Source organism: Amblyomma americanum, chromosome 2, assembly GCF_052857255.1.
Source record: "Amblyomma americanum isolate KBUSLIRL-KWMA chromosome 2, ASM5285725v1, whole genome shotgun sequence".
NCBI lineage: Eukaryota > Metazoa > Arthropoda > Arachnida > Ixodida > Ixodidae > Amblyomma > Amblyomma americanum.
In genome coordinates, this window is record NC_135498.1 from 202015739 (window position 1) to 202042847 (window position 27109).

The 27109-nt window shown below is 44.6% G+C and overlaps 1 protein-coding gene across 1 annotated transcript in view; it reads left to right on the top strand.

Annotated features, from left to right (window-relative positions):
• Window positions 1-204: 204 nt before the first annotated feature.
• LOC144120335 (uncharacterized) overlaps window positions 205-27109 on the top strand; it is a 210745-nt gene continuing 183840 nt past the window's right edge. The window contains exons 1-3 of the mRNA XM_077652708.1: window positions 205-791; window positions 893-1375; window positions 8059-8122. Of these exons, the coding sequence (XP_077508834.1) occupies window positions 205-791; window positions 893-1375; window positions 8059-8122 (1134 nt within the window). The remainder of the gene's footprint in view (window positions 792-892; window positions 1376-8058; window positions 8123-27109) is intronic.

The window sequence follows — 27109 nt, forward strand, 5'->3', positions numbered from 1 at the left end:
CGTTGGCAAGCATGACAACCATCCTGGTAGCGCCGCAGCGCGACAACTGAAGTGAGGCCTATTGGCGGCTCCCATTGCGAAGCGGGTGATGCGGCTGGCATTGTAAAAATAGAGGAGGCGCGGGTTTGGAAGGCAAGTGTTTCCGAAATTTGCTCGGTGAAGAAAACTGACTTTTTGCAGTGTGCGGAGCCTGTGACTGTCGTCATGACTGGGGCCGAGGCAGCAGTGACGCACTTTCGTGTGCGACTGGGCCAGCTGGAACACTTCCACGAGTCCGCCAGCGATTGGGCTTCGTACGAAGAGCGGCTTACGTCGTTCCTGATTGTCAACGGAGTACCCGACAGCGTCAAGGTACACGCCTCTTTGAGCATTATCGGTCCGAAGACCTACGGGATGTTGAAGTCATTAACTGCTCCAGAACTGCCTTTTACGAAGACTTTCGAAGACACCAAGAACATTTTGAGTGACCACTTGTCCCCGAAGCCGTCCGTCATTGGAGAACGGGCCAAGGTTCACCGCAGGTGTCAACGAGAAGGCGAGTCCTTATCTAGTTACGGAGCCGAGCTTCGTAAACTGTTGCAAACGTGTGAGTTTGGAAGCGCCCTTGACGAGTGTCTTCGGGACCGCTTCGTGTGCGGCTTGTTACGAGAAGATATTCAGCGAGTGCTTTTGACGGAAGATAGCAAGCTTACGTTTCAGAAAGCGGTGGAGCGGGCTCTTGCAATGAAGCGGCTAAGAAGAGTGCTGCTGAGGCACGCGGCACCGCCGCCGCAGTCGGCGATGTGCACAAGGTGCAAGCTGAGGCGGAGAAAACATGCAAAAGCTGTTTTCGCTGTGGCTCACCGAAACACAGGAGTGAAGCATGCCCTTACTTGGACGCAACCTGTTTCAGTTGCAATAAAAAAGGTCCTATCCATGGAGCCTGCCGATGCAGTGGTAAGACTTTTTCTAAGAAAAAGCAGATGAAAAGGAATGTGAAGATGCTGACGGTTGTGTCGAAGAAAGCTTCGACCCTCTGTCTAAACGGCGTGTCGGCAGCTCAGAGCGACCCTGCCACCGTACAGATGACCATCGACGGCGTCTTGATGAACATGGAGCTAGACACGGGCTCGGCTGTTTCCGTCATGTCAAAGACGCAGTTCCGTCAGCTCTATCCTTCTGCCGTACTGGAGCCTACTACAGTTAAACTTCGTACCTACACAGGAGCACTGGTAGGACCCCAGGGGGTCTCTTCGGTCAACGAGCAGCACGGCGACCATACTGCAGTTCTTCCACTCAACGTCGTAGACCACAAGGGACCACCTCTACTGGGCCGGGGGTGGCTGCACGCCGTCCTGCTGGAGTGTGCTAAAATGTGGAACCTGAACAATACAAGGTCAGACACTCCTGCTCGCATCAGCGTAAAAAAGAGGCTTGACGCATTGCTGGCGAAGTATCAACCCCTTTTCAAAGACGAGCTAGGCACGATAACGGAAGAGCGCGCCGAACTTTATCTGAAACCTGATATGAAGGCGAGATTCCTAAAGGCCAGGAATGTTCCGTTCGCGTTGCAAAAAGATTTCGACGCTGAATTGGCTAAAATGGAACAAATGTGAATTATATCGCCGGTTACAACGTCAAAATACACTACGCTTGTGGTACCCGTAATCAAGCAATATGGTAGCATACGGATTGTCGGCGACTACAAGACGACCAATTAACCCGTGCCTAATTGACGTCGACCGCTACCCATTACCAAAGGTAGACGACCTGTTCGCAGCCTTGTCGGGAGGTAAGCATTTCTGGACGATTCATCTCAACCGGGCTTATCAGCAAGTGGTCATGTATGAGTCATCAAAACAATACCTTACGTTGAATACGCAGAAAGGATTGTTTATTGTTAATCGACTCGCGCTTGGAATTTCGTCCGCACCTGGGATTTTTCAAAGAATAATTGACATCATGCTGAAGGGCTTACACGGGGTTTGTTGCTACCTAGACGACATTCTGCTCACTTGTAAAAATGACGAAGAGCATTTCACCAATCTGGAAGCTGCGTTAAAACGACTTCTTCAAAGAGGCGTTCGGGTCAAGAAAGAGAAGTGTTCGTTTTTCCAACAGGAGCTTCGCTACCTCGGACACAGAATCTGCGCACAGGGTATGTCGGCAACGACGGAGAAGGTTGACGCACTCCTAAATACACCATCCCCTAAAGACAGGCAGCAGCTGCAGTCGTTCCTGGGAATCGTCAATTTCTACGGCAAGTTTCTTCCTAACCTAGAAATGGTGGCGCAACCATTTTTCAGGTTGCTACGTAAAAACCCCCGTGGTGCTGGGATGAGCGTTGCCAGGCAGCGTTCACCAAGATGAAGAGCTTGCCAGCCTCTACGCCGACATTGGCGCATTACAACCGGTGCAAACGATTGCAGCTATCATGCGACTCATCGCACTATGGTTTAGGCGTGGTTCTTTCTCGTGTTTTAGATGATGGTAGCACAAAGCCAATCGCTTTCGCATCGCGTACCTTGACCGATGCCGAAAGAAAATACAGCCAGCTTGAGAGAGAGGCCCTTGCGATAATAGTTGGGGTTAAGTTTCATTTCTACGTTTACGGCCGTTCGTTCACCTTAGTCACCGACCATAAACCCCTTCACACAATCTTGGGTCCAACAACCGGCGTTTCGACTATCGCAGCAGCGCGTTGGCAGCGCTGGGCTGTCACATTGTCAGCTTACCCGTGTTCGCTTATCTTCAGAAGGTCAAGCGAGAATGGTGAAGCCGATTTCTGTTCGCGCCTGCGGCTATCAGTGGGGAAAGACAAAACCCAAGAAAGAGGGGAAACTTTTTATTCTTTGCGGTTGCAATCAATGCAAGTTTCCAGCCAGGACATTGCTCGAACTGCTCAGGACCCCTTGCTCTGTAAAGTGTTAGATTTCATAAATGTGGAGTGGCCGGCGTCTGTGACTGAAAAAGATTTGAAGCGTTTTTTGAGAGACGCAACGAGCTCACAGTTCACCAAGGCTGCATCATGTTCGGGATGCGAGTGATCGTGCCAGCAAAGTTGAGCAACATGCTGCTCGACCCCGGGCATCGTGCGCAGCAAGCAACTGGCGCGCAGCTGCGTGTGGTGGCCGTACATCGAGGCGCACCTCGAGCGTAGTGTCAAGGTCTGCGTAAGTTGTCAAAAACAACGTTGCGAGCCGTGCGAAGCGCCCCTACATCCTTGGTCTTGGCCGACAGCACCATGGCAGCGCGTACAGGGGTAGTCAAAATATCCCAGGCCGCTCCGAACGGCCGCGTAGCGGCTCCTCTCCGCTATCGGGGCGCTGTTATCGCACGCTTGTCTCGCCGCGCTTGTGTTTCCAGGGTATGCGCAGAGAGGGGGTGATGCCCCCTCTCTCTCGCTCTCCTCGATAACGAAGCAATGAAAAAAATAGTGCGGCGTACGCCTTCAGCGTTCGCTCTTCGCTCTCCGTATTCGGCTGTGGTGCAGCGCGTCGCAGTGCAGACGAGCATTCGCATGATGTAACGCACTATGCTGGCGGCCGTATTTAGTATGACTTCGTCTGCTTCTTCCTACGTTTCGGTCTCCTGGCGTAGGTGAAGGTAAATGCACTATATCGTACGCCAGGAAACCGAAACGTAGGAAGAAGCACACGAAGTCATACTAGATACGGCCGCCAGCATAGTGCGTCACTTTATGCTAATGGTGGTCTGCACCGCGACGCGCTGCACCACAGCCGAATACGGAGAACGAAGAGCGAACGCTGCAGGCGTACGCCGCACTATTTTTATGCGAAGCATACTAGCCGCACAACCGAGCTCTTCCTTGCTGCGCCGCGCGCGGCGTCGTAGCTACCACTTGACCTACATCGGCGCACCACGTAATATGACGTCACAACAGCTGTGAAAGCTGGGGCTCAACTCGTGCGCTCGCTTGCGGACGCGCAGACTCCGCCGGCGGCCTAACTCCCGCTCCTACCGCTAGGAGAAACTGACGTCACGCAATTGTATAAAAGGCGACGCACTCGTTGAGTCAGTTGAGCAGCGAGATGTCGGCCATGGAGAGGGCGGCTCGCCAGACCGCAAAGCGCAAGTTACAAAGAGCCACGGAAACGGGAGAAGAACGAGAAGTACGGCTTGCCAAGCGACGTATGCTTCGCATCCTAGGCTTAACCATAAGCTAAGCCAGGCCATTTTTTCACCGCTTTGTTGTCGAGGAGAGCGAGAGAGAGGGGGCATCACTCCCTCTCTGCGCATACCCTGGAAACACAAGCGCGGCGAGACAAGCGTGCGATAACAGCGCCCCGATAGCGGAGAGGAGCCGCTCCGCGGCCGTTCGGAGCGGCCTGGGATTTTTTGACTACCCCTGTACTTATAGATTTCGCTGGCCCCTTTTTGTTGGCAATATTTCTTGTAGTCGTGGACGCGCACACCAAGTGGCCCGAAGTGTTTCTTGAGAGCTTGACTACGTCGGATGCTACAGTTTACAAATTGAGAGAGCTGTTTGCGCGGACTGGGTTCCCGGAAACCATTGTCACTGATAACGGCCAACAGTTGACTTCCGAAGAGTTCAAGCTTTTTGTAACAGAATTGGGCTGTCGTCACGCGCTTACAGCACCGTATGATCCCAGCTCAAACGGGCTTGCAGAGCGTTTTATTCAGACATTTAAGAACGCTCTTCGTAAGTCTAGCGGAGAGGACACATTACATCTGAGGCTTCACAAGTTTTTGCTTACCTATCGCAACTCATCTCATGCTACAACTGAGTCACCAGCCAACTTGTTACTAGCATGACGCCTGCGAAATCGACTCGATGTTGTCAAGCCAGTGGTGGGAGGAAGGGTTGCATATAATCAGTTCAAGCAATCTGTGGCTCACCCACGTCGTGATCGTGACATAGCAGTCGCTGACCTAGTGATGGCTCGCAATTATCGGGGCAGTCCAAACAGGGTCCCTGGTATTGTTGTAGGGCAGCCGAGCCCTTAGGGCAGGCGGGCCAAATGCGCTGCACCCCATTCTCATTCTTCTAGTTATTTCACCCTCGTGATCAGGATCTGCGGTCACTACCTGCCCTAAGTAGACGTATTCCCTTTCCCCTTCCAGAGTCTCACCACCATTTCTTAGTTGCTGCATCATGCGAGGCTGTTGAACATTACTTTGGTTTTCTGCACATGAATTTTCCGACCCAGCGCTCTGCTGTGCCTGTCTGTCATTGATCACGCTTAGCAATTCGACCCCTGAGTGACTTAGCAACGCAATATCATCAGCGAATCGCAGATTAGTAAGATATTCTTCATCAGCTCTAACCGTTAACTGTTTTCCATTCAAGCCTCTTAGTACCTCTCTGAATACTTCTACTACGCACTCCGTAATGATAGCGGTGATATTATCTTTCATTGTTTCAACATTAAGATCGTCTTCCTCAGAGCCGAATGTCTGTTCTGCAACGAAATCCTGAATTCCCCTACTTCCCTCTTACCGCTAACTCGTTGATGAGCTGCCGCTTCACTTGTTTCTTCCTTTCCCTCTTCACATCTAAGCTAATTCGAGACTTTTGCCGTCATGTGGTGGCTACAACCCATCTTTCCAAGGACCTGCGTGTCTTTCACTATGCCAGGATGAGCGCTTAGTATGAAGTCTATTTCAATTTTGGTCTCACCATTGGGGTCCTCAAACCTCCACGTCCAACTGTTCCGTTTGCAAAAGAAGATGTTTATGATCTGTAAATTGTTTCTTTCTACGAGCTCTAATAATAACTCTCCACGACGATTTCTGAAGCTCTTGTCATTGCCGACCACTGCCTGGAGTCCAGCCTGCTTCTTGCCTACCTTGGCATTGAAATCACCCTTTATTACAGTGTCCATTGTGGTCATTATGAGTGAATGTAGGCATGTAGGCCTGTACCAACCTTCAGGTATAACTTTTTATTAAGCTTAATTACGAGAACTGCCACCTTGTTAATAATACTAATGAATTCCTCTATGCAGCCAGCGGTATCCTGATTGATGAGGAATTCCACACGTGGTTCTTGAGTCTGTCCGCTCATTCATGATAGTTTTAGTACGCGGCCGCCCTTTAGCACTGTATACGCCTTATCTGTTGTTATAACATTACGAAGCCCCATGACATTGTATTTATTAGCCTCTAGTTTCCAGAACAGCACTGCTTAACTACCCTCACTGGATAACGTTCTAGCCTTCCGGCATTGTTATTCAACAATATTGTTTGTGTGTAAAAGAATATTATTTACCTGTGAACTTTGGCTGTGACCTGCCATGGAGTGATTTCATGTCTGTGAAAAGGAACTCTTCATGCCAATATGTTTGTATATAGTCTTTCTTTTCTCTTCTTTTCGTTCCTGTCGGAATGAATAATAAAGTTTTACTTGCTTGCTACTGCGGTAATGCTGGGGTAACACGAATATAGTGAGAAAAAAATAAATCCGGCTGTGCTGCACAACAAATTTAGCTCATTTGTAAGATCAATGTACTTGCTTTCCACTGGTATGCATTGTTAATGTCAGAATTGTTACTTGCGGAGGAAGCAAAATACGGAGTGCCTAAAACCGTAATTTTGTTTGACTTGCCTGCCTTCGTTACGTTTTCTGAAAACGAACAAAAATCTACTGGGCTTAAAAGAAAGCTGAATGAGATTTCTCTGAGCTGCACTGAGTAGTTCTTTAGGCTTCGTTGTGCTAAGGTAACCATCAACAAGGAAACGATACCCACGGTGTTGTGTATATTTAATACCCATACCTCGTTCTGGTTAAGGCTTCGTCCTGATTTTGCTATTTTAGCTGTACTAGTTCTTAAATTTTTGTCTCAGGGTCTGTACCGGCACAGTCATGAAATTATTTATCGCTTTTTGTTTTTCTTCTTACCGTTAGACCATTAATTCCAGGGTTGCGTCTTTCAATTTGTTTTCATTTTAATAAATTTTTAGCACTTTGTGCATGTTTACGTTTATATATCTATTTGGGCTCTGTTTGCTTGTGGACATGGCTTTTGCTGCGCTGTAATTATCTTCTGTAACTTTGTTTTTACTTCTTTTTCTCATGTGCGTTTCATGAACACTTACCGCCTCCTTGGGGTTTTATCTGCACACCTTGGTTATGCATTTTTTGCGCCCACTTATCGGCTGCCAGTTTCCTGCCTCTCATCTCTTATAAAAAAAGCCGACAGTCACCGAAACCAAAGAAAGCATAGGGAAGTGTTCCTCTCTTTTTTCTTAGTTTTGGTGTGCTGAATAATGGGATGTTAATAGCGTAAATATTTATGGCTGAAAGATATTTGATTAGAAAGTATATAAAAAGCAACCACATACTACCAGTGCTATCTGAACTCACTATCTCGAATTTCACGCACGATGCTCTACCAACTGAGCTACGGCGGCGGCTGCCCTACTTTCGGGGGTATTGATGTTGCGTGTAGCTTAACCTCAAGAGCATTCACCATCGTCCATTGGGGCGGACGTATTACGTACTGCATAACTGCGAGTGTCACGTGAAACGTGATCATACCATGAGTGCAGAAGCTGTGCATGAACCGTCTTATACAACCTAGTGTCACATTACAAAATATGGCAACTGGTCATCTTCAAAAAATAATTTTGTGCTTGTTCGTCGTTTTCATGCGAAGGACACCGCGAAACGGTTGATTGGAGCCGACAAGCTCAGCAAAGTACTTCACTGAGGTGTGTTGTCACCCGTGGATATATCTCACATTTACGCACAGTGAGATCGTGGATGCCGTTAAGTGCTTTGTATGTCTCTGTTTTCCGTCTCCTTTTTTTCTTGCGCTTTTATTTTCTATTAGCATTGAATTTGCTAACTGAGCCAAATCAAACGTCCTGCGCATGATCAATTCCGGACATTATGCGAATGCTTGGAGTAACCGAAAACTGAGCCCTTGAACTCAGGCATTTCACTGAGACTGTAGGGGCTTCGAGCCAGAGAAGAGGGGAAGCTTGTTTTAATGCAGTCATGGGTAAGTCTCTGGTGACTTAAAAACAGTTTACATGTACCGGCGGCGCGATGGGATGCCAACGCACGATGCCTTCGCACCTTTTCTCTCGCAGGATCAGCAAGGAGAAGTTCTGCGACAAGTACGAAACAGCCTGCAACTTCTCTCAGCCGGATTGGGTGAGTGCTAAGGGAGGCCGCAGCTAATCATTAGAGCTGTGCTTTTAACGTAGGTTAATGTGGCTACTTCCCTGGTTTTTAATGGGGATGTCGCTGGTTATGTGCCATGTAAACCGCATACGGGACTCAATTGAGGCGGCGGTGGTTGAAAAACGCGCTTCCGTAAACTCGAGCAACCCACGGGTAGCACTTCACTCTTCGGACGAACTGCTTCGTGAGCAAGCATTGAATGCTTCTACCTCCGATTTTGGACAGCCTCCGTCAAACACTATCAAGAAATCGATAGAAATCGCGGCAACTTTGGTGCCAACATCGCCGCCAAGTACGACGGTTAAATATCTGTGAGAAATGCGTTGATGAGAGACCACGGTCAAAGTGAACTCGAATGAATGTCAAGCTTTGACTGTGCTTCTCGCCCCATCTCTTTTCCTTTTCTGTCCTTTGATCCTTCCTCCCCAGAGCAATGTAGCCAACCGGAACACCCTTCTGGTTAACATCGCTGCCTCACTTCTTCTTATCTCTTTCTCTCTCGCTAAGGCTGCTTTCACAGAAAACGAAGCTAGGAAAGGTAAAAAATAAATACATTTGTCGTCAGGACCGGCCGCACTTTCACAAGAGAACGTAAAAGCAGATTGTACGCACAGTCCCTAAGACAAGACAATACACACCACCCAGTGTTGCCAGATGGCGCGGAGCGGCATAGCCAAAATATTCAAAAATTGTAGCCCAAAAATAGCCAACCATGCAACTAGGCCAAGACAGTTAAGAGCCAAAAAATAGCCAACGTTTTGGTTAAAAAATTTTCGTCACATCCGCCGTTGGAAAGTGATACGAACATTTTTTTTCCAATTTAAACTGTAAAACCGATAAACCAAACAGATCACGTGACACAGCAAAAAGTGAAGCATATCACAGATGAGCCAGTTGATATCCTTCAATAACATCACTAGACTTACGTGACTGCGCTTTTCAATCTTTCCAAGAAGAACGTGCTTGCCTTAAAATTTCTGCAGCACCCATCATACTGCTTTAAGCCACATCGCACGTGGTTCTAAAGTACGCGCGCTTAGTTTCTTGTGGTTATCTGCCCAGCGTTTGGCACTGGCACCGACGACAAGTGACCGACAGGTGCAGAAGGAGCGTTGGTGCAGCGTTTGTGCGGGTGCAGCCACGTCAGGTGGCCAGAAATGTAGGACATTTGGCGCTTCGCACCTCGCGGTCTCCCCTCGTGTGCTCAGGGCAGGGCTGCGAACGCGACGAGCAAGTGGAGGCAAGTACTGGTGAACGGAAGGCACCAATGTCTCATTTCGACAACTGCGCTCTGAGCGTGATCTCGAAAGCTGGCGGCAACTGCCCCGGGTTCATGTTCACGCACATTAAGGGGAATCGCCCCTCTCCTTCCCGGAAAAGAATGCAGTGGTGGGCCAATCTTCTACTAAAATACGTTTTGTGGGCAGATCAGAAGGAGAAAACGCACTCTGTGAACAAGGGCTTTTTACTCAGACACCTGCAGTTTTTATAGTTGTCATGTACGGAAGTAAAGCGAGCAAGCAAAACAAAAAAAATTAGGTGTGGTTTGAACTTTGGCTAACCCTGATGGGAGGCGTAAGCTTCCTTGGCATGGCTATATTCTCAAACGCCAAACACACTTCCGAACGGATTGTCTGTAAATTGTCGATGAAATGCCCGATGGGGCAGTTGCCACCTGCCACGGCGGGCAGATTGTGATGACGACCGTAGGTCACATGACCTGTCACGTGACACCTGTCACGAGACTGCACTGACGCTGCCCTCTTGAAAACGTAGCGTAGTGAAGCTTTCGCTTAAAAAAAAAACTGCATCAACAGCTGAGCAAACGTAGAGCACTCCTTGAAACACGTTTTGCTTACCAATAAGATATTCTGGGAGCGTATTGCCCAATAATAGCCACAACGCCAAACCGTCTAAAAAGCAGCCAGGAAAAATTTTTACTAGCCCGATTTGGCTACATATAGCCCAATCTGGCAACACTGACACCACCATTAGTTTGCAAGCTGTGATAAGAGCGGAGGCCTTTTTCGCTTTGACGGTGCGAGTTTGAATCGAACGGCGGCATGAAAAATGTTCAATTTTGATATCTAATATTCTCCGCAATAAATACAGTTTTAGCGGCGGAGCGAACGTCGCCAAAGCCAGAAAGAATTATTGAATGAAGATTTAAAGGGAGCAAATTGGCCTTAATCTCCCCTTTCATACATGGGAAACTAACATTACGCCTAAAGATGGGCCTCGAGCCGCAGCTGTCGCCAGGACGACCAGCGCTGTTGTTTGTGGCTGGTGTGGTGAAAGCGCCAGAACGGCACCACTCACCGTGGAACTGAGAGCAAATTTTTGCTCGTCCTTTTTGATGGGCGCTTGAGTTGGTCGTTAACAATACTCATGCGAATATTTCTAGATCACTCTGCATATTTTTTCAGTTTCAGTATCTAGGAATGGCAATAACACAAAATTTAAATTGGGCACACATATAAAAGAGGTTTGTTCTAAAGCTTACGAGAGGTTACGTTTCTTGAGAAAAAATTGGAGCATGCTATACGGGATGTAAGACTAATTGCATATAAAGCTTTTATGAGGCCAGTCCTTGAGTATGCGTCAGTAGTATGGAGTCCTAAATAGAATTATATAAAGAAACAATTACAAAGAGTTGAGAGGTACGCAGTACGGTTTATTTGCTGCCGATATCGAAGGACAGACTCAGTTGCAGATATGCTCTCTTTCTGTAAATTGGATTTATTAGAAACCCGTAGAAAAAAAAACGGCTGAAGCTATTAATCCCGGTGCTCCAAAGACAGATAAATACTCAGAAGGAAACACACATAAAAACACCGGAACAAATCTAGAGCAAATCATGGTCGGATAATTCAGCCGTACTTCGCCCGTAGTGAAACTTTCAGATATTCCTTCTTCCCCCATGTAACTGAAATGTGGAATGACTTGCCATTGAGCGTTGTGGAACAGATTGATCTGCATTAATTCCAAAGATCTCTGGATAACCTTCTTCTTGAAAGTGCCATTTGATGCTTGACTGAATGTACCGTTCCATGCTTATGTATTCACTGCTTGTGAGTAATACTGTTTTTCTAAACATTTTTTAATATACTCTTTGTAAGGGTTCTCGCACGAGGGTTGACAATCAAACAATCAAACAAAAACAAAACCAAATAAATAAATAAATAAATAAATAAATAATTCTGGAATAAAATTGGAACTTTGGTTTCTAAATGGCTGAAATGAAGTGGAAACTATACAATACGCTAATTAATTCCCGTCTTCAATACTCTTTGAGACTGTACGGATATACAGCGAAAATTAATTCTGTGAAGCTGATAAGGTTTAGAAAAAGTCGGTGCGATACATAAAAAATTAATCATACTTTTTTACACAGGTTTGCACTTTTTGGAACACTCATTCCTAAAGTTGATCGGTTATGTCAGTTAAAAGTTCTTACCTATATTTTAAACAAACTTAATCCTCCTAAATATCTTTGTTTGCATTGTGGTAGTAATCGTCATGAATTGAGATATAAAAAATACAAAATTCCGTTTGTGCGAACCAACTGTGGAACAACATCAGTCTAAGGTAACCTACACAGGCCTTATAATATATGTTGAAATGCATCGTACAGAATGCTTTTGAGATAAGGGTAAAACTTTCCTTCTCTCTTGTATGCAAGATTATTAGGTTCAGCAGACAATTATTATATCCCTGATGTTGTATTAATTGTGCCAATGGTCCTTCCTTGCTCATTCAAAGTTTGCATTCTAAACGTCCTCTTTTGTTTTTTAACTGCACATGTATGCTTGTCACCCCTTTCCCTCAAATGTTTTCACTGTGTATGTTGTCTATTCAGCATGAAAAGATATTGTGTGATGTTTTACTTCTTTCGTTGCATGCCCTAAGGAGTATATCGAATACGTGAGCCTCGTCGGGCAGAGTTCATCAGTCTTTTGCCCTCTATCTAGGTCCTTGCTGTTTAAATAAATAAACAGCAAGAACGAAATAATAGCTGGGTGCGCTAATAAACGATGGCGTTTGAATGCTCATGAACCATTTCTTCAGTGTACCGGATTGCGCCACGCTGCCAAGTATGTAGCAAATATAGCTACTGCCATCTTGTATCTTGCCATCTTGCCATCTTGACAGCAGTAATGACCAAATCCCAATAATAACGCGCATTAGAAGGCTCCTGCACGGTTTCTGTCGTACCAGGTTGGACGATTTAGGTCTCTGCTCCAGAACGTTTCCCCGCTAGAATTTCACCTCCCGCGCCTCGGCACTCCTCCTCAGATCGAACGCTCCATTCGCACCGTGCCGTCCGCGTCTGCCCGAGCTCAGTACAAGACCGGAAAAGCGCTCCTACTTTGCATGCCAACCGATATTTATTTAATAATCTGTACATCGAGCCAGGAAAGGGGCATTATATGGGGGGTGGGCTCAGATATGTATTAAGTAATTAGTTCTTCGATTGATGCCTTGAAGCGTTCAGGGGTGCTATGTACAACTGTTTCCATTGGAAAGTTCTACTCACTGCCAGTCTGGCTGAAGAATGACTTGAGATGGGCAGAGGTGGAGGATCGAGGAGGATGCGCATCTTTCGCGTAGGAAATGCGGCGTGAGTGATGGTGGGCTGGGGTGATGATGTTAGTGCTGTGGGATGAACAGTACAATTTATGATAAATGCAAAGCATAGTCATCTTTAAGTTAGGGCAGGGGAGATTAGCTCGAGATTGTAGTGGTGTAACGCTGGTGTGGTGAGAAAAATCTGAATATATGACACTCACCGTCAGGTTCTGGGCGGATTCCAGGGCTTTGGTAAGGTTGACTTGAGGGAGGTCCCAGAAGCAGATACATATTCAAGTTCCGGCCGGACTAAAGTTAAATAAGCGGTTAGTTTAAGTGAGGGCGGAGCAAGCCGTATGTTGTATTTTAGGCCGCCAAAAACACGGTTAGCATCATTTGTTATATTTATAATGCGGGAAGTCCTAGTCAGGTCATGTGTTTTGCTGACTCTTAGGTATTTGTATGATGATGCGTGTGCTATCGCTTTACCGAATATGCTGTTATTCCATAGATGATGCGACTGACGACGATGAAATGAGACAAGAGATGTCTTATTTATTTATCATCACACCCACAGCGCAATTGTCTGGCATTACAGTGGCGGGTTGAAAAACAAAAAAGCACACAAGTACCACTGCGAGCAGGTGTTTACAAAAAATGGATAAGATTGAGATAGAAAGCAAGTCGACCGAATGCTTCAAAACGGCGTCATTAAGCCCTCAAGTAGTTGGGCATTCCGCCCGTACCTCTATGGACGCTCTTTTGACGTTGTGACGGACCATCATGCAAGCCGTATGTTGTATTTTAGGCCGCCAAAAACACGGTTAGCATCATTTGTTATATTTATAATGCGGGAAGTCCTAGTCAGGTCATGTGTTTTGCTGACTCTTAGGTATTTGTATGATGATGCGTGTGCTATCGCTTTACCGAATATGCTGTTATTCCATAGATGATGCGACTGACGACGATGAAATGAGACAAGAGATGTCTTATTTATTTATCATCACACCCACAGCGCAATTGTCTGGCATTACAGTGGCGGGTTGAAAAACAAAAAAGCACACAAGTACCACTGCGAGCAGGTGTTTACAAAAAATGGATAAGATTGAGATAGAAAGCAAGTCGACCGAATGCTTCAAAACGGCGTCATTAAGCCCTCAAGTAGTTGGGCATTCCGCCCGTACCTCTATGGACGCTCTTTTGACGTTGTGACGGACCATCATGCGCTTTGTTGGCTTTCCTCCTTGAAAGACCCATCCGGCCGCCTTGCCAGGTGGGCTCTTCGTCTGCAAGAATATGACATCCGCGTGGTCTATCCCTCCGGCCGCAAGCATCAAGACGCTGATGCCCTGTCCCGCTGCCCACTTCCAGCCGAGGTCGCCAGCCTTTCCACCTCTGACGCCTCCCTGTCGTCGCTTCATATAAGCGACACGCCCTCAGCGCAACGTACCGGCCCCTGGATTGCTTCTCCTCTCGACTTTCTCTCCAACCCCATGGCTTCTTCTCCATCCTGTGCTCTGCGCCGCTTTGCTTCCCATTTCGTGATTCGTGATAACCTCCTCTATCACCGGACCTACAGCACCGACGGCCGCAAGTGGTTACTCGTTATTCCTCGCCACCTGCGCACGCACATATGAGCCTATTTCCACGCTGACCTACAATGCGGTCACGCGGTGGTTTTCAAGAAATACAACCGCATCTGGCGGCGCTATTACTGGCGCGGCATGTACACCTTCGTACTGAAATACGTAGTACGCTCCTGTCTCACCTGTCAACGTCGCAAGGCATCTCCTCATTGTTCTGCTAGAGAGTTTCAGCTGCTCCACTGGCCAATATGCCCTTTTGACCATGTCGGCATTGATGTCTACGGCCCGCTTCCGTACACTGCGGCCGGCAACCATTGGGCTATCGTTTCGGTTGATCATCTCACGAAGTATGCCGAAACCGCCGCCCTTCCGTCTGCCACAGCGACAGGCGTTGCCTCCTTCCTTTTGCAACGTTTCGTCCTTCGTCACGGTGCACCTCGTGAACTGCTTAGCGACCGCGGACGCGCCTTTTTCCCGATGTCGTCACAGCCCTGCTCCGCCTGTGCAACATAATACATCGAACCACCTCCGCCTATCATCCGCAGACCAACGGCCTCACCGAGTGATTTAACCGTACCCTCAGGGACATGCTCTCTATGTATGTCGCATCCAACCACTCGAATTGTGATCTCATCCTTCCTTATGTGACTTTTGCCTGCAACATCGCCCAGCAGTCCACTACTGGCTTCTCTTCCTTCTTTCTTCTTTACGGCCGTCATCCATCTGCTACAATAGGCACCATTCTGCCTTACCAACCTGACGCCTCCGAATATACCCCTGTTTCCGAAGCCGCGCAACACGCAGAAGATTTTCACCAAATCGCCCGTCACTCACGACTGACACCCAGAATCTCCAGAATTTCCGCCCCGACAACGCTCCCATCACACTTCTCTCCTGGTACGCTTGTGTGGCTCTGGATACCATCATGTACTCCTGGACTGTCCTCGAAATTTCTCGCCAAGTATCACGGACCCTACTGTGTCCTGGAGCGCACATCTGCGAATTACGTCGTCGAACTCCTCCCTCATGCCGTCTTCCGATACTCCGCCGCCGCGGCCGCGAGACTGTTCGCATCCAGCGTCTCAAGCCTTACTACAACCCCTCCATCTTACAGTCGCCGTAAGTCACCAGGATGGCTCCTCTTTTCCCTGGGGGGGATTGTAAAGAAGAAGATGACAAAGAAAGCAGATGACTCATGACAACGAAGAAGATGGTCCTGCGCGTCAGCCGTATTGCTATCGCCACGAGTGTCTGCGCTCCGACCTGGTTTGTTCTCGCCGCTGCTCTCGTCCGCCCAGTCCTTTTCAATAAACCCCCGCCGTACAGCTTTTTTTTTTCCAGTTGCTGTACTTTTGCGATTATTTCTGTTCTTTTTGTGCACCGCAGCAGTGGACAAGTGGTAGCATCCGCCTCGCATGCGGGAGGTGCGGGGTTCGATCCCCAGTGCCGCCGGGTACCCACCGATGATAAAATGGGTACAAGCTTTCCCCTGGCCTGGTGCTCGGCTTATATAGGGTGAAATGCTTGAGAAATGGGTCTTTGAGCCCACGTTGAGAAAAAGAAAATACCTTGTGTCATGGCGCTCTTTGGCCACAGATGCCCTTGCGCCATAAAAACTAAGAACTTTAATAATAATAATAATAATAATAATAATAATAATAATAATAATAATAATAATAATAATAATAATAATAATAATAATAATAATAATCAATCAATCAATCTTTATTTTTTCGGTGCCCAGGAACAACCCAAAGTTCTTGGTGCTGGTACACCATTCACACGCACAAAATGTACATTTATTTCACTACAAAGGAAGACACTCAGGGGAGGTAATGCAGCAGTCAAGGCGATAGAAAAAAAAAGACACATAAACTAGGCGCGACAGCAAGCATGAAACAAAAAAGCGAGAACAAGGAAACAGCGAGAACAGCGGTAAATGAAAACAGCTAGAACAGGCAACAGACATATAAATAACTAATAAAACAATAAACAAAGAGAATGAACACAAGAACGACCGATAACAGCCAAGTACAGCATATATCAAAATACAAACAAGAATAAAGCCAATACTAATATGAACGAATAAGAGATCTCTGAAATACAAGCTAGAAATACAATCATACACAATAAGAAATGTAATTAGTGAACGCGTTACAGACAATCAGGCGTGAGTACACATTATTAAAGAAATAATATTAATGAAAACAAGTACACGTGATGTACAATTAAGGAGAGAAAAAAACAATATAATACCGGTGCAAACGCACAAGTGTAGTAAAGACAAAATGCATGAAAGGGGAAGTTATGTATGAGAAAAAGTGCTCAAAGTGGAACGTCACGGACATTCAATATAAAGGAAGGGAGAGAATTTTCGAATATATCAAGGTGAGGACAAAGAGCATTAAACAACTTTTGCATTCTGTCCAGAGGGGAGAGGGAGTGCAGGAGCGCAGAAACTTGGAATGGTCTGAATTCCCTTATGCTCTTTCGCGGTACACGCAAAAGGAAACGCGCTAGGAGCTGAGGGCATAGAATGTGACCATGAAGAAGTTTATACAAGAAAATTATATCTGCCCTCACGCGACGGCAGCTAAGAGAAGGAAGCTGCAGTGAGTTACTCCGTCTGGGATGACAGCTAGAAGTTTTGCAAGAAAACCGATGTTGAAATATGCGTAAAAACTTTAGCTGAACTTTGTCAATTTTTTCACAGTTCGACTGGCAAGTGCCGCTCCAAACAACAGACGCATATTCCAAAAGCGGCAAGCATATGGAGAGGTAGAGCTTTAAGAAAGGGAGTTGGGATCGAAACTCTCTCGAAAGCCTGCAGATGAAGCCGAGTGTACGCATAGCCCGTAGAGCAATGCGTTTTTTATGAGAGGAGAAGCTGAGGCTACGGTCGAAAAGTACGCCGAGGTCATTAATTTCATCAACCCTGGGCAGCGGCCTACCATTCACAGAATAAAAGTAGAGAAGACTGTGCGTTTTACGCGTAAAAGAGACAACCTTGGTTTTAGATGAATTGAGAGTGAGCCCATTCTTCAAGCACCAATCAGAGAAGGCGGATATGTCCGATTGCAATGACAAGCAATCATGAAGAGTATGTATTGCCTTGAACATTTTTATATCGTCCGCATAAAGGAGAAACGAGGAGTTTTTGACCACGGAGGAAACGTCATTGATAAAAACAGAGAACAGAAGCGGGCCTAATACCGAGCCCTGAGGAACTCCGCTGGTTGGAGTGTAAACAAATGAGGTCTGTCCATTTACACTGACAAAGCAGGACCGATCAAGAAGATAGTTGCGTAAGAGGGCTACAATTGAAACGTCGATCTCAAGCAGCAGAAGCTTTTGAAGAAGTAATGAGTGAGTAACAACGTCGAAAGCTTTGCTCAAATCACAGTACACAGCGTCTACCTGACTCCTCTGAAGGACTTCAGCTGATGTATACGTCATAAAAGTCACAAGGTTAGTTGTAGTAGAACGACCTTTTATGAAACCATGCTGATTATGTATGATTACATGTTTGAGGTGGAAGGAAAGTACTTTGTGCAAAGCTAATTCAAAAAGCTTAGAGGTTGCACAAAGAAGAGAAATGGGGCGGTAGTTCGAAACATCAGATTTGTTTCCTGATTTGAAGACAGGGAAAACACGCGCCGTTTTCCACACGCGGGGAAAGGCAGAATTTTTCAAACAGTTATTAAATATCGTGGTTAAAACAGGGACGAAGGTACTATTGAAGGCTTTTATTATGGCGGCTGGAATGCCATCAGGTCCAGGGGACAAAGATGGTTTCAAACACTTAAGACTCTCACTTACTAACTTCTCGTCAAGAAGAACGGAATTAGGTGCGCCAGCTGGAAGGCATACGGAATCGCAACGTGGAGATTTGTACACGGAGGAAAAGTGTTGAGCAAAGCCGTCAGCGACGTTCCGAATTTCATTCCCATGAGAGTCAACTAAGTGAATATGACTATCAGATTTATTCGAGCGTTTGCGAACGTATCTCCAGAATTCAGTAGGACGATTAGAGGCACTATTCTCTAAATATTCAAGATAGGACTCATGATCACGCTTGTACAGGCGTTTGCAAAGGGAACGCAAGCGGCGAAATTCATCTGCCCATGTATCCAGCCCAGGGCGTTTCGCTTTATGGTGGGCCCGCTCCTTAAGTTTCAGCGCTGTTCTAAGTTCCTTGGAAAACCAGAACGGAAACTTGCTGCGAGTAGGAGTGTGCACAGGTATGTACTGGCGCATACCATTGAGAACTATTTCAGTGAAGCGACTGACTTGTTCGTCAACATCGCTGATTTCGTTTAAGACGGACCAGTCGACAGAAGAGAAAAAACCGAAGAGACCAACATAGTCGCCAAGTGCGTAAGCGAAACGGGGGGAATTCCCCGCACGATTTGAATTAGCAGAAGGTGGGACAGAAACCGAAGCCGTTATTAGAATTGGAGGATGAAATTTGTCACAGCGAGTAAGTGAGATGTCAGATGTCGAGACACGAACATTTTCAAAATTAGATAAACAAATGTCAAGAACATTACCACAACAGTTTTCAATTAAATTGTGTTGCTGCAAGGTGTTAAAAGCTATGAAATCTAAAAGCCGGTTGCACTTACTAACTACATAATGATTGCTGTGTGAATATGTAAAGGTATTCCAGTTAATACCTGGAGTATTAAATTCCCTTAAAATGAGCAGTTTGTGCTTGCTATGAGAAGTGATAACATATAATAATAATAATAATAATAATAATAATAATAATAATAATAATAATAATAATAATAATAATAATAATAATAATAATAATAATAATAATAATATTAATAATAATAATAATAATAATAATAATAATAATAATAATAATAATAATAATAATAATAGATTTATTGCACAAAAGAATACAAAGCACAAGAAACGGGCCTGTCAATGCAACCAATGGCCCTTATTATAAAAATATTAGTGATTATATTGATAATAATGGTAATCATGATAATAACGACAATGATAACAATGGTAATAATAATGATAATGATGATAATGATAGTAATGATAATAATAATGATAATAATAATAAAAATCATAATACATCTCTTATTGCACATAACGTGTACAGGGCAATGAATCGGGCCTGTCAAGGCCTCTAGTGGCTTGAGGGACTTAGCCCGGCAAAGTCGGCAGACGGACGTGCAATATAAACTTAAAATATGAACTTAATATCAACACAATACTAACACGAAATGAATAGTGACCAAGGTACAAAAGGTTAGGAAAAGTATCACGAACAAGTAATGAAAATAAACTGCACGGACCCTAAGTTGAGACAACAGTAGTTTAACAATTCGTGACTGATCATGAACATTTTTCAGACAAATAGCAACCGTGTTACAATGAGTGAACCATGATTTTTAGCACTTTTTTGATGTTGCGGAAAACACTTCCTCTGGAAAGTCATCAAAAATTTGGGGAACATAAACACAGCGCCCGGCTTCCCCATACCTTGTTGAGGAGCGCGGCACCTTAAAACGAATGGAACTGCGCAGGCGTCGGGAAACTGTATTTCGTGTTTTGAAATTTCTGTCCCAGAAATGTCGTATCCCTACAGTCTGTAGGAAGAGTGTTCGAAAGCATGGAAGACCAAGGGCTGTGAAAATATTTTCAGACACAGCGAAGGGGGCGTTATAGGCTATGTTTCTTAGTATGTTTCTTAATAAAGTGTCAACTCTGTTTTGCCATCTCGCGGAGCAAAAAGCAAAAAACAGTAATTCCATATTGGAAAATGCTCTACACGAGAGCACTCGCAATATTTTTTTATGTGAAAAGGAACAATGTATTTTACATGGAAAAACAACCAGGCCGTGCTCCGAAGCTTATCACAGACATGTGATAGCTGGCTGTGCTAAGACATATCACAGTCGAAGAAGACTCCCAAGTATTTTACCGAATTCACATAGGCGACTGGCACGCACCGACACGGAAAACAGCCGTGAACTTGTAGAAAAACCGGCGCATACATAGCTGTTAGTTTTGACGGGGATTTGAAGCAAACGAGTTTTGTTTTAATCGGGTTAACCTCCAAGCAGTTATTATTGAACGAAATCATTGTTTTTTGTGTATTATTCTGCAGATTAGTAATGGCCATGTTGTAAGAAAAGTGCTTGGAAAGCAAAACAGTGCCCTCGGAGTATTGAAATATTAGACCTTTGGTAATATTTTGAGTTAAGTCATTAACGAACAAATTAAACAGAAGAGGTGATAATATTGAGCCCTGTGCAACGCCGGCCTTCAATGGAAGTTGACTACTTACATTTGTCCTCCCGTCTAAAACAACTTGTGAACGACCGGCAAGGTCATTCTTGAGCACATCGTAAAATGGACCTCTGAAGCCTATGGAGTATAGTTTTTGGAATAAAATACCGTGATTAACTGTATCAAAAGCTTCAGAAATGTCTAAAAATAAAGCAACACTAAACATATTTTGATCGAAAGCTGAAAAAAGTTCATCGGAGAACTCTTTTAGAAGAGGTACAGTAACACGACCGGGAACAAAACCAAAGTGGCGGGTTGACAAAATGGAAAAATTTTTCAACAGAGGATGACATGAATCTCACAAGAAATTTCTCGATTATGTGGGAAAGTATAGGCAAAATCAAGATGGGTCGATAGTTTTTCATTTCGTCTTTTTGTCCTGCTTTAAATAGCGGTTTAACTAAAGCAGTTTTAAGGTTATCCGGGAAAAATGCAGTGCGCAGAAAACCATTCAGCATGAAAATCAGAACATCAGACAAAGCCTCGAAGCTTCTTTGGAGCAAATTTGTTGACCAGCCGTCAATACCAGGAGGTTTATTTTGATTGAAGCTAAAGATTATATCACGCAGTTCTTGTTTTGTAATGCTGGCTAGAAAAGCGGACGCAGAGTTTGATTCTTTCAACGTGTATTGGTATGTCTGACTGCAAGATGCTTTCTCTTAGGCCAGTGCGAAAAAACGATTAAAACTATCTGCGACTTCGATGCAACCTCCCGGAAAGAACGAAAGCGGGGACGTACTTGCAGAATTTTTGCCCCGAAGGTGGTTTATCAGTGACCACGTTTTAGCGGCATTCCTTGACGACTGGCGAAATTCTTGAAAAAAGTACTGGCGCTTCGTGGACCTTAGCAGAGTGACCACCCTATTTCTTCCGGCTTTATACTGAAGCCGTAAGGCTTGATTTTTTGGTACCCGTTTACACCGTCTCCAAAGTATGTCTCTGTATGAAATGGCACGCATTACGTCAGGGGTCGACCAGTTATAATCTCTTCGGCGCTTTTTTATTACGACGCGTTTAGAATTGTTCTCAAACTTCCTTATTTGGTCGCAGAAGATACTATAGACCTTCTCCGGTGAATTAGACTCGGTTATTGCAAACCAGTTAAAATTGCTAATTAAGCTATCTAAGACTCTATGGTCAGCTATTGTAATATAGGTGAGGTTATTTGGAACGGCGTTTCGTGATAAAGGAAAAGACGAAGACGAACGAGAAGCAACCAGTGATCCGCGAAGCGCTGTAATAACACAGGAGGCAAACGAGTAGTTAGGAGCACGTAAGACAATGTGGTCTATACATGAACTAGTTAGATGATCGTTAACCATTTCTTCACGAGTAGGACCTGTGGTCGTATTTATTAAACCACATGAGGACAGGACAGACAAGTAATCGGAAACGGTTCCCATTGTAGGGCACAATGTATTCATGTTTAAGTCGCCCACTAAACATATTTCTTCCGCGGAATTCGAGAGGTGCAATATTTCTTCGAGTTCTAGCAGAAATCGGGTGATACTAGCGCATGGCGGCCGATATACAGCCAACAAACTTAAACACCGGGCGCCGCAAGTTATCTTCAATGCTAAATATTCTGCATGCGCGAAGTTCACGTCCATTAATGAAACATCAACATTATCACTTACAAAGATGGCGATTCCAGCACCTCGACGATGAGGCATTGTCACAAAACGACTTTGATAGCCTGGCACTGAAAATGTACGCAAGCAAGCATCTGAAGTATTGATTTCTGTCAGCACAAATACATCGACGAATCCAATTCCTGACGTAGCGACGAGCTTGAATTCTTCCCAGTATTTGCGAAGCTCCTGATATTTGTATTTACAATAGTGAAATCATTATCAACGCTCACACCAAAGGTGTCCTTGAACGAAAGGAAGTGTGGTAGCTGGTAGCACGTGTTAGCCATAATAGCTACACAATGTTGTCCAAGTCTGCATGTCTGATTATTCGAAGAAGAGCACAAAAATCTTGCCACGCTTCACCCAGGCAAACTTGTATTCCATTTGCTTTGCTCTAGTCCTAGCACGCCAGAATAGGTCACGGTTTAGTCTTGTCAAGTTTTCGTTCAAAAATATCTTTTCAAGTGAACTAGCTTCGCAGAGTTGTAGAAGCTTTCCTCGGGCATTGAACAGATTGTTTCTGGCTGCAGTTGAAGTGAAGCACACAAGGACCCTCGGAATAGAGTCACGTTTGCCCGGCAGACGATGAATCGCATCAACCTCCGACAGAGAAAAATTCTGGAGGTGTAATTTTTCAGCGATGTCACAAAACACTTCCTTCAGATTTTAATTATCTTTTTCTGGGAGACCATGGATTTCCAAGTTCATGATGCGGCTGTATTGCTCGCTCTCATTCATGTCAACCTGCAGGTGCTCTAGCTGTTCGGCTTGTGCCTGAATTGTTGCTCGGAGGGCGGTGATCTCCGTATCTCTAGACGTTGCTTGTTCCTTGGCGGTCTTCATTTCATCAAGAATGGAATCATATTGCTTTGCCATAAAAGGCACCGAGTCCTCGAGCTCATGAACTGACCGGGTTAAGCTGACAACTTCAACTTTTAAGAGGAGCAATGAATCAACCCTTTTGTTAAGCTCAGGTTAATATTCTAGACTCTTTTTTATCTCGAGCAGCTCCAAAAGCAAAGTTGAATCCTCGCCTGCACCTTCATCAGCCTCGGAAGCATCTACCTGAGAGGCGGAACCACCAGCACATTTTCTTGCTGCTCTGCATGTATTAAACACCAACACGTCCCTTTTTGCTGGGCCCATTGTATTAAAGGTACTAGGTGCAATTCCGGAACATGTCTGACCTAAGTGGTACGATAGCGTACAATTCGCACAGGTCATGAACTTGCCATCATCCGGCACTTCTTTGTGGCAAGCAATACATTCAGTAGTATCATTAGGCATTGTAACATGTAGAGAGTGTACACAGAGGGCAGTCGGGAACAAATTCAAATTAAGAATGCAGGCAAAGAAAAAGACACGCTACCTGTTGAAATAGAGTGTCAACGTTGGGCAACGTAATCGCCGCCGACTGATGATGATGATGATATTATTATTATTATTATTATTATTATTATTATTATTATTATTATTATTATTATTATTATTATTATTATTATTATTATTATTATTATTATTATTATTATTATTAATAATAATAATAATAATAATAATAATAATAATCAATCAATCTTTATTTTTCGGTGCCCAGGAACAACCCAAAGGTCTTGGTGCTGGTACACCATTCACACGCACAAAATGTAAATTAATTTCACTACAAAGGAAGACACTCAGGGGAGGTAATGCAGCAGTCAAGGCGATAGAAAAACAAAAGTCATATAAACTAGGCGTGAAAGCAAGCATGAAGCAAAAAAGCGAAAACAACAAAAAAGCGAGAACAGCGGTAAATGAAAACAGCTAGAACAGGCAACAGACATATAAATAACTAATGAAACAATAAACAAAGAGAATGAACGACCGATAACAGCCAAGTACCGCATATAGCAAAATACAAACAAGAATAAAGCCAATACTAATATGAACGAATATGAAACCTCTGAAATACAAGCTAGAAATACAATCATACACAATAAGAAACGTAATTAGTGAACGCGTTACAGACAATCAGGCGTGAGTATACAGTATTAAAGAAATAATATTAATGAAAACAAGTACACGTGATGAACAATTAAGGAGAGAAAAAACAATATAATACCGGTGCAAACGCACAAGTGTAGTAAAGACAAAATGCATGAAAGGGGAAGTTATGTATGAGAAAAAGAGTGCTCAAAGTGGAACGTCACGGACATCCAATATAAAGGAAGGGAGAGAATTTTCGAATATATCTAGGTGAGGACAAAGAGAATTAAACAACTTTTGCATTCTGTCCAGAGGGGAGAGGGAGTGCAGGAGCGCAGAAACTTGGAATGGTCTGAATTCCCTTATGCTCTTTCGCGGTACACGCAAAAGGATACGCGCTAGGAGCTGAGGGCATAGAATGTGACCATGAAGAAGTTTATACAAGAAAATTATATCTGCCCTCACGCAACGGCAGCTAAGAGAAGGAAGCTGCAGTGAGTTACTCCGTCTGGGACGAGAGCTGGAAGTTTTGCAAGAAAACCGATGTTGAAATATGCGTAAAAACTTTAGCTGAACTCTGTCGATTTTTTCACAGTTCGACTGGCAAGTGCCGTTCCAAACAACAGACGCATATTCCAAAAGCGGCAAGCATATGGAGAGGTAGAGCTTTAAGAAAGGAAATGGGGATCGAAACTCTCTCGAAAGCCTGCAGATGAAGCCGAGTGTACGCATAGCCCGTAGAGCAATGCGTTTTGTATGAGAGGAGAAGCTGAGGCTACGGTCGAAAAGTACGCCGAGGTCATTAATTTCATCAACCCTGGGCAGCGGCCTACCATTCACAGAATAAGAGTAGAGAAGACTGCGCGTTTTACGCGTAAATGAGACAACCTTGGTTTTAGATGAATTGAGAGTGAGCCCATTCTTCAAGCACCAATCAGAGAAGGCGGATATGTCAGATTGCAATGACAAGCAATCGTGAAGAGTATGTATTGCCTTGAACATTTTTATATCGTCCGCATAAAGGAGAAATGAGTTTTTGACCACGGAGGAAACGTCATTGATAAAAGCAGAGAACAGAAGCGGGCCTAATACCGAGCCCTGAGGAACTCCGCTGGTTGGAGTGTAAACAAATGAGGTCTGTCCATTTACACTGACAAAGCAGGACCGATCAAGAAGATAGTTGCGTAGGAGGGCTACAATTGAAACGTCGATCTCAAGCAGCAGAAGCTTTTGAAGAAGTAATGAGTGAGTAACAACGTCGAAAGCTTTGCTCAAATCACAGTACACAGCGTCTACCTGACTCCTCTGAAGGACTTCAGCTGACTCATACGTCATAAAAGTCACAAGGTTAGTTGTAGTAGAGCGACCCTTTATGAAACCATGCTGATTATGTATGATTACATGTTTGAGGTGGAAGGAAAGTACGTTGTGCAAAGCTAATTGAAAAAGCTGAAAGGTTGCACAAAGAAGAGAAATGGGGCGGTAGTTCGAAACATCAGATTTGTTTCCTGATTTGAAGACAGGGAAAACACGCGCCGTTTTCCACACGCGGGGAAAGGCAGAATTTTTCAAACAGTTATTAAATATCGTGGTTAAAACAGGGACGAAGGTACTATTGAAGGCTTTTATTATGGCGGCTGGAATGCCATCAGGTCCAGGGGATAAAGTCTTTTTGCCACTTTGTATACAGTACAAATGAGGTTCAGGCCCGTCAAAGCCAACAAGAGGCTTGCCGGACTGGGCCTGGCCGTCATAGCAAAGCGACAAAATGGCAGGAGATCAATAGAAAACACTAATCGCTACAAAGAACACTAAAGTTAAATTATTAGGAAATTCACGAATAGAGCTCCAAGACAAGTAGTATGCAAAAAGGGAACAGATCAAAACAGAATCACGCGCATTTTCGTGATAAAGAGCGACCACGGTCAACATAAAGCTTTCAAGTGCATCTTCAGGTTCCGCAAAGAGGTCACTTCAAAAAGTTCATCAGGCAATTCATTAAAGATTTCAGGCACATAAACGCAGCGTCTTGATCTACCATACCGCGTTGAACTCCGAGGCACAAAATAACGAGTCGACTTCCGCAACTTTCTACTCGGAACATTCAGCACTAAAAAGTTGGAATTCCAAAAATGGTGACGAACGACTGTTTGAACAAATAAAGAGCAAAATGATGGGAGACTGAGCCATTGAAAAACGTTAGGGCCGGATGGCAGAGGAGAATTATATGCAATGGAGTTTAACATGTTTTTAAAGAGCGTATTCAAACGGTCATGCCAACGGGAACGACACGAAGCATAAACAGTGATGCCAAACCTAAGGACACTATACGCGAGCGCATGCGTAATAATTTTTTTCACGGCCAAGGGCGCCAACGGTTTCACATTAAAGAGTAACCACGAAGCCTTACGAAGCTTCGAACACACAGAAGCTAAGTGTTCATGCCTTGATAAGCAGCCGTCGAAGACCACACCCAGATATTTGTACGAGTTTACTTATTCCACCGGTTGACAGTGACCTGAAAGATGCTCATACAAAAATAGTGGCTTATCTATAAGTGATGTTTTTAAAAGATTTCTGAAACACATGATCTTTGTTTTCTTCGTGTTCACTGAAATTCCGTCCTCAGCAAACCATTTCATCACATTATTTATCTTTTCTTGCCACAAATTCACCGCGGTCTCATAATTAATGTGCTTTGCTAACAAAACTGTGTCATCCGCGTACTGGAAAATTGAGCACTTGGAAACTATCGAACTCAAGTGATTTGTATATAAATTAAAGAGCAATGGAGAGAAAATTGACCCCTGGGGTACACATGCCCTCAGTGGCAGCCTTCGGCTATGTTCTTTTTGGCAGTTTAATCTGACAACTTGTGCGCGTCCATACAG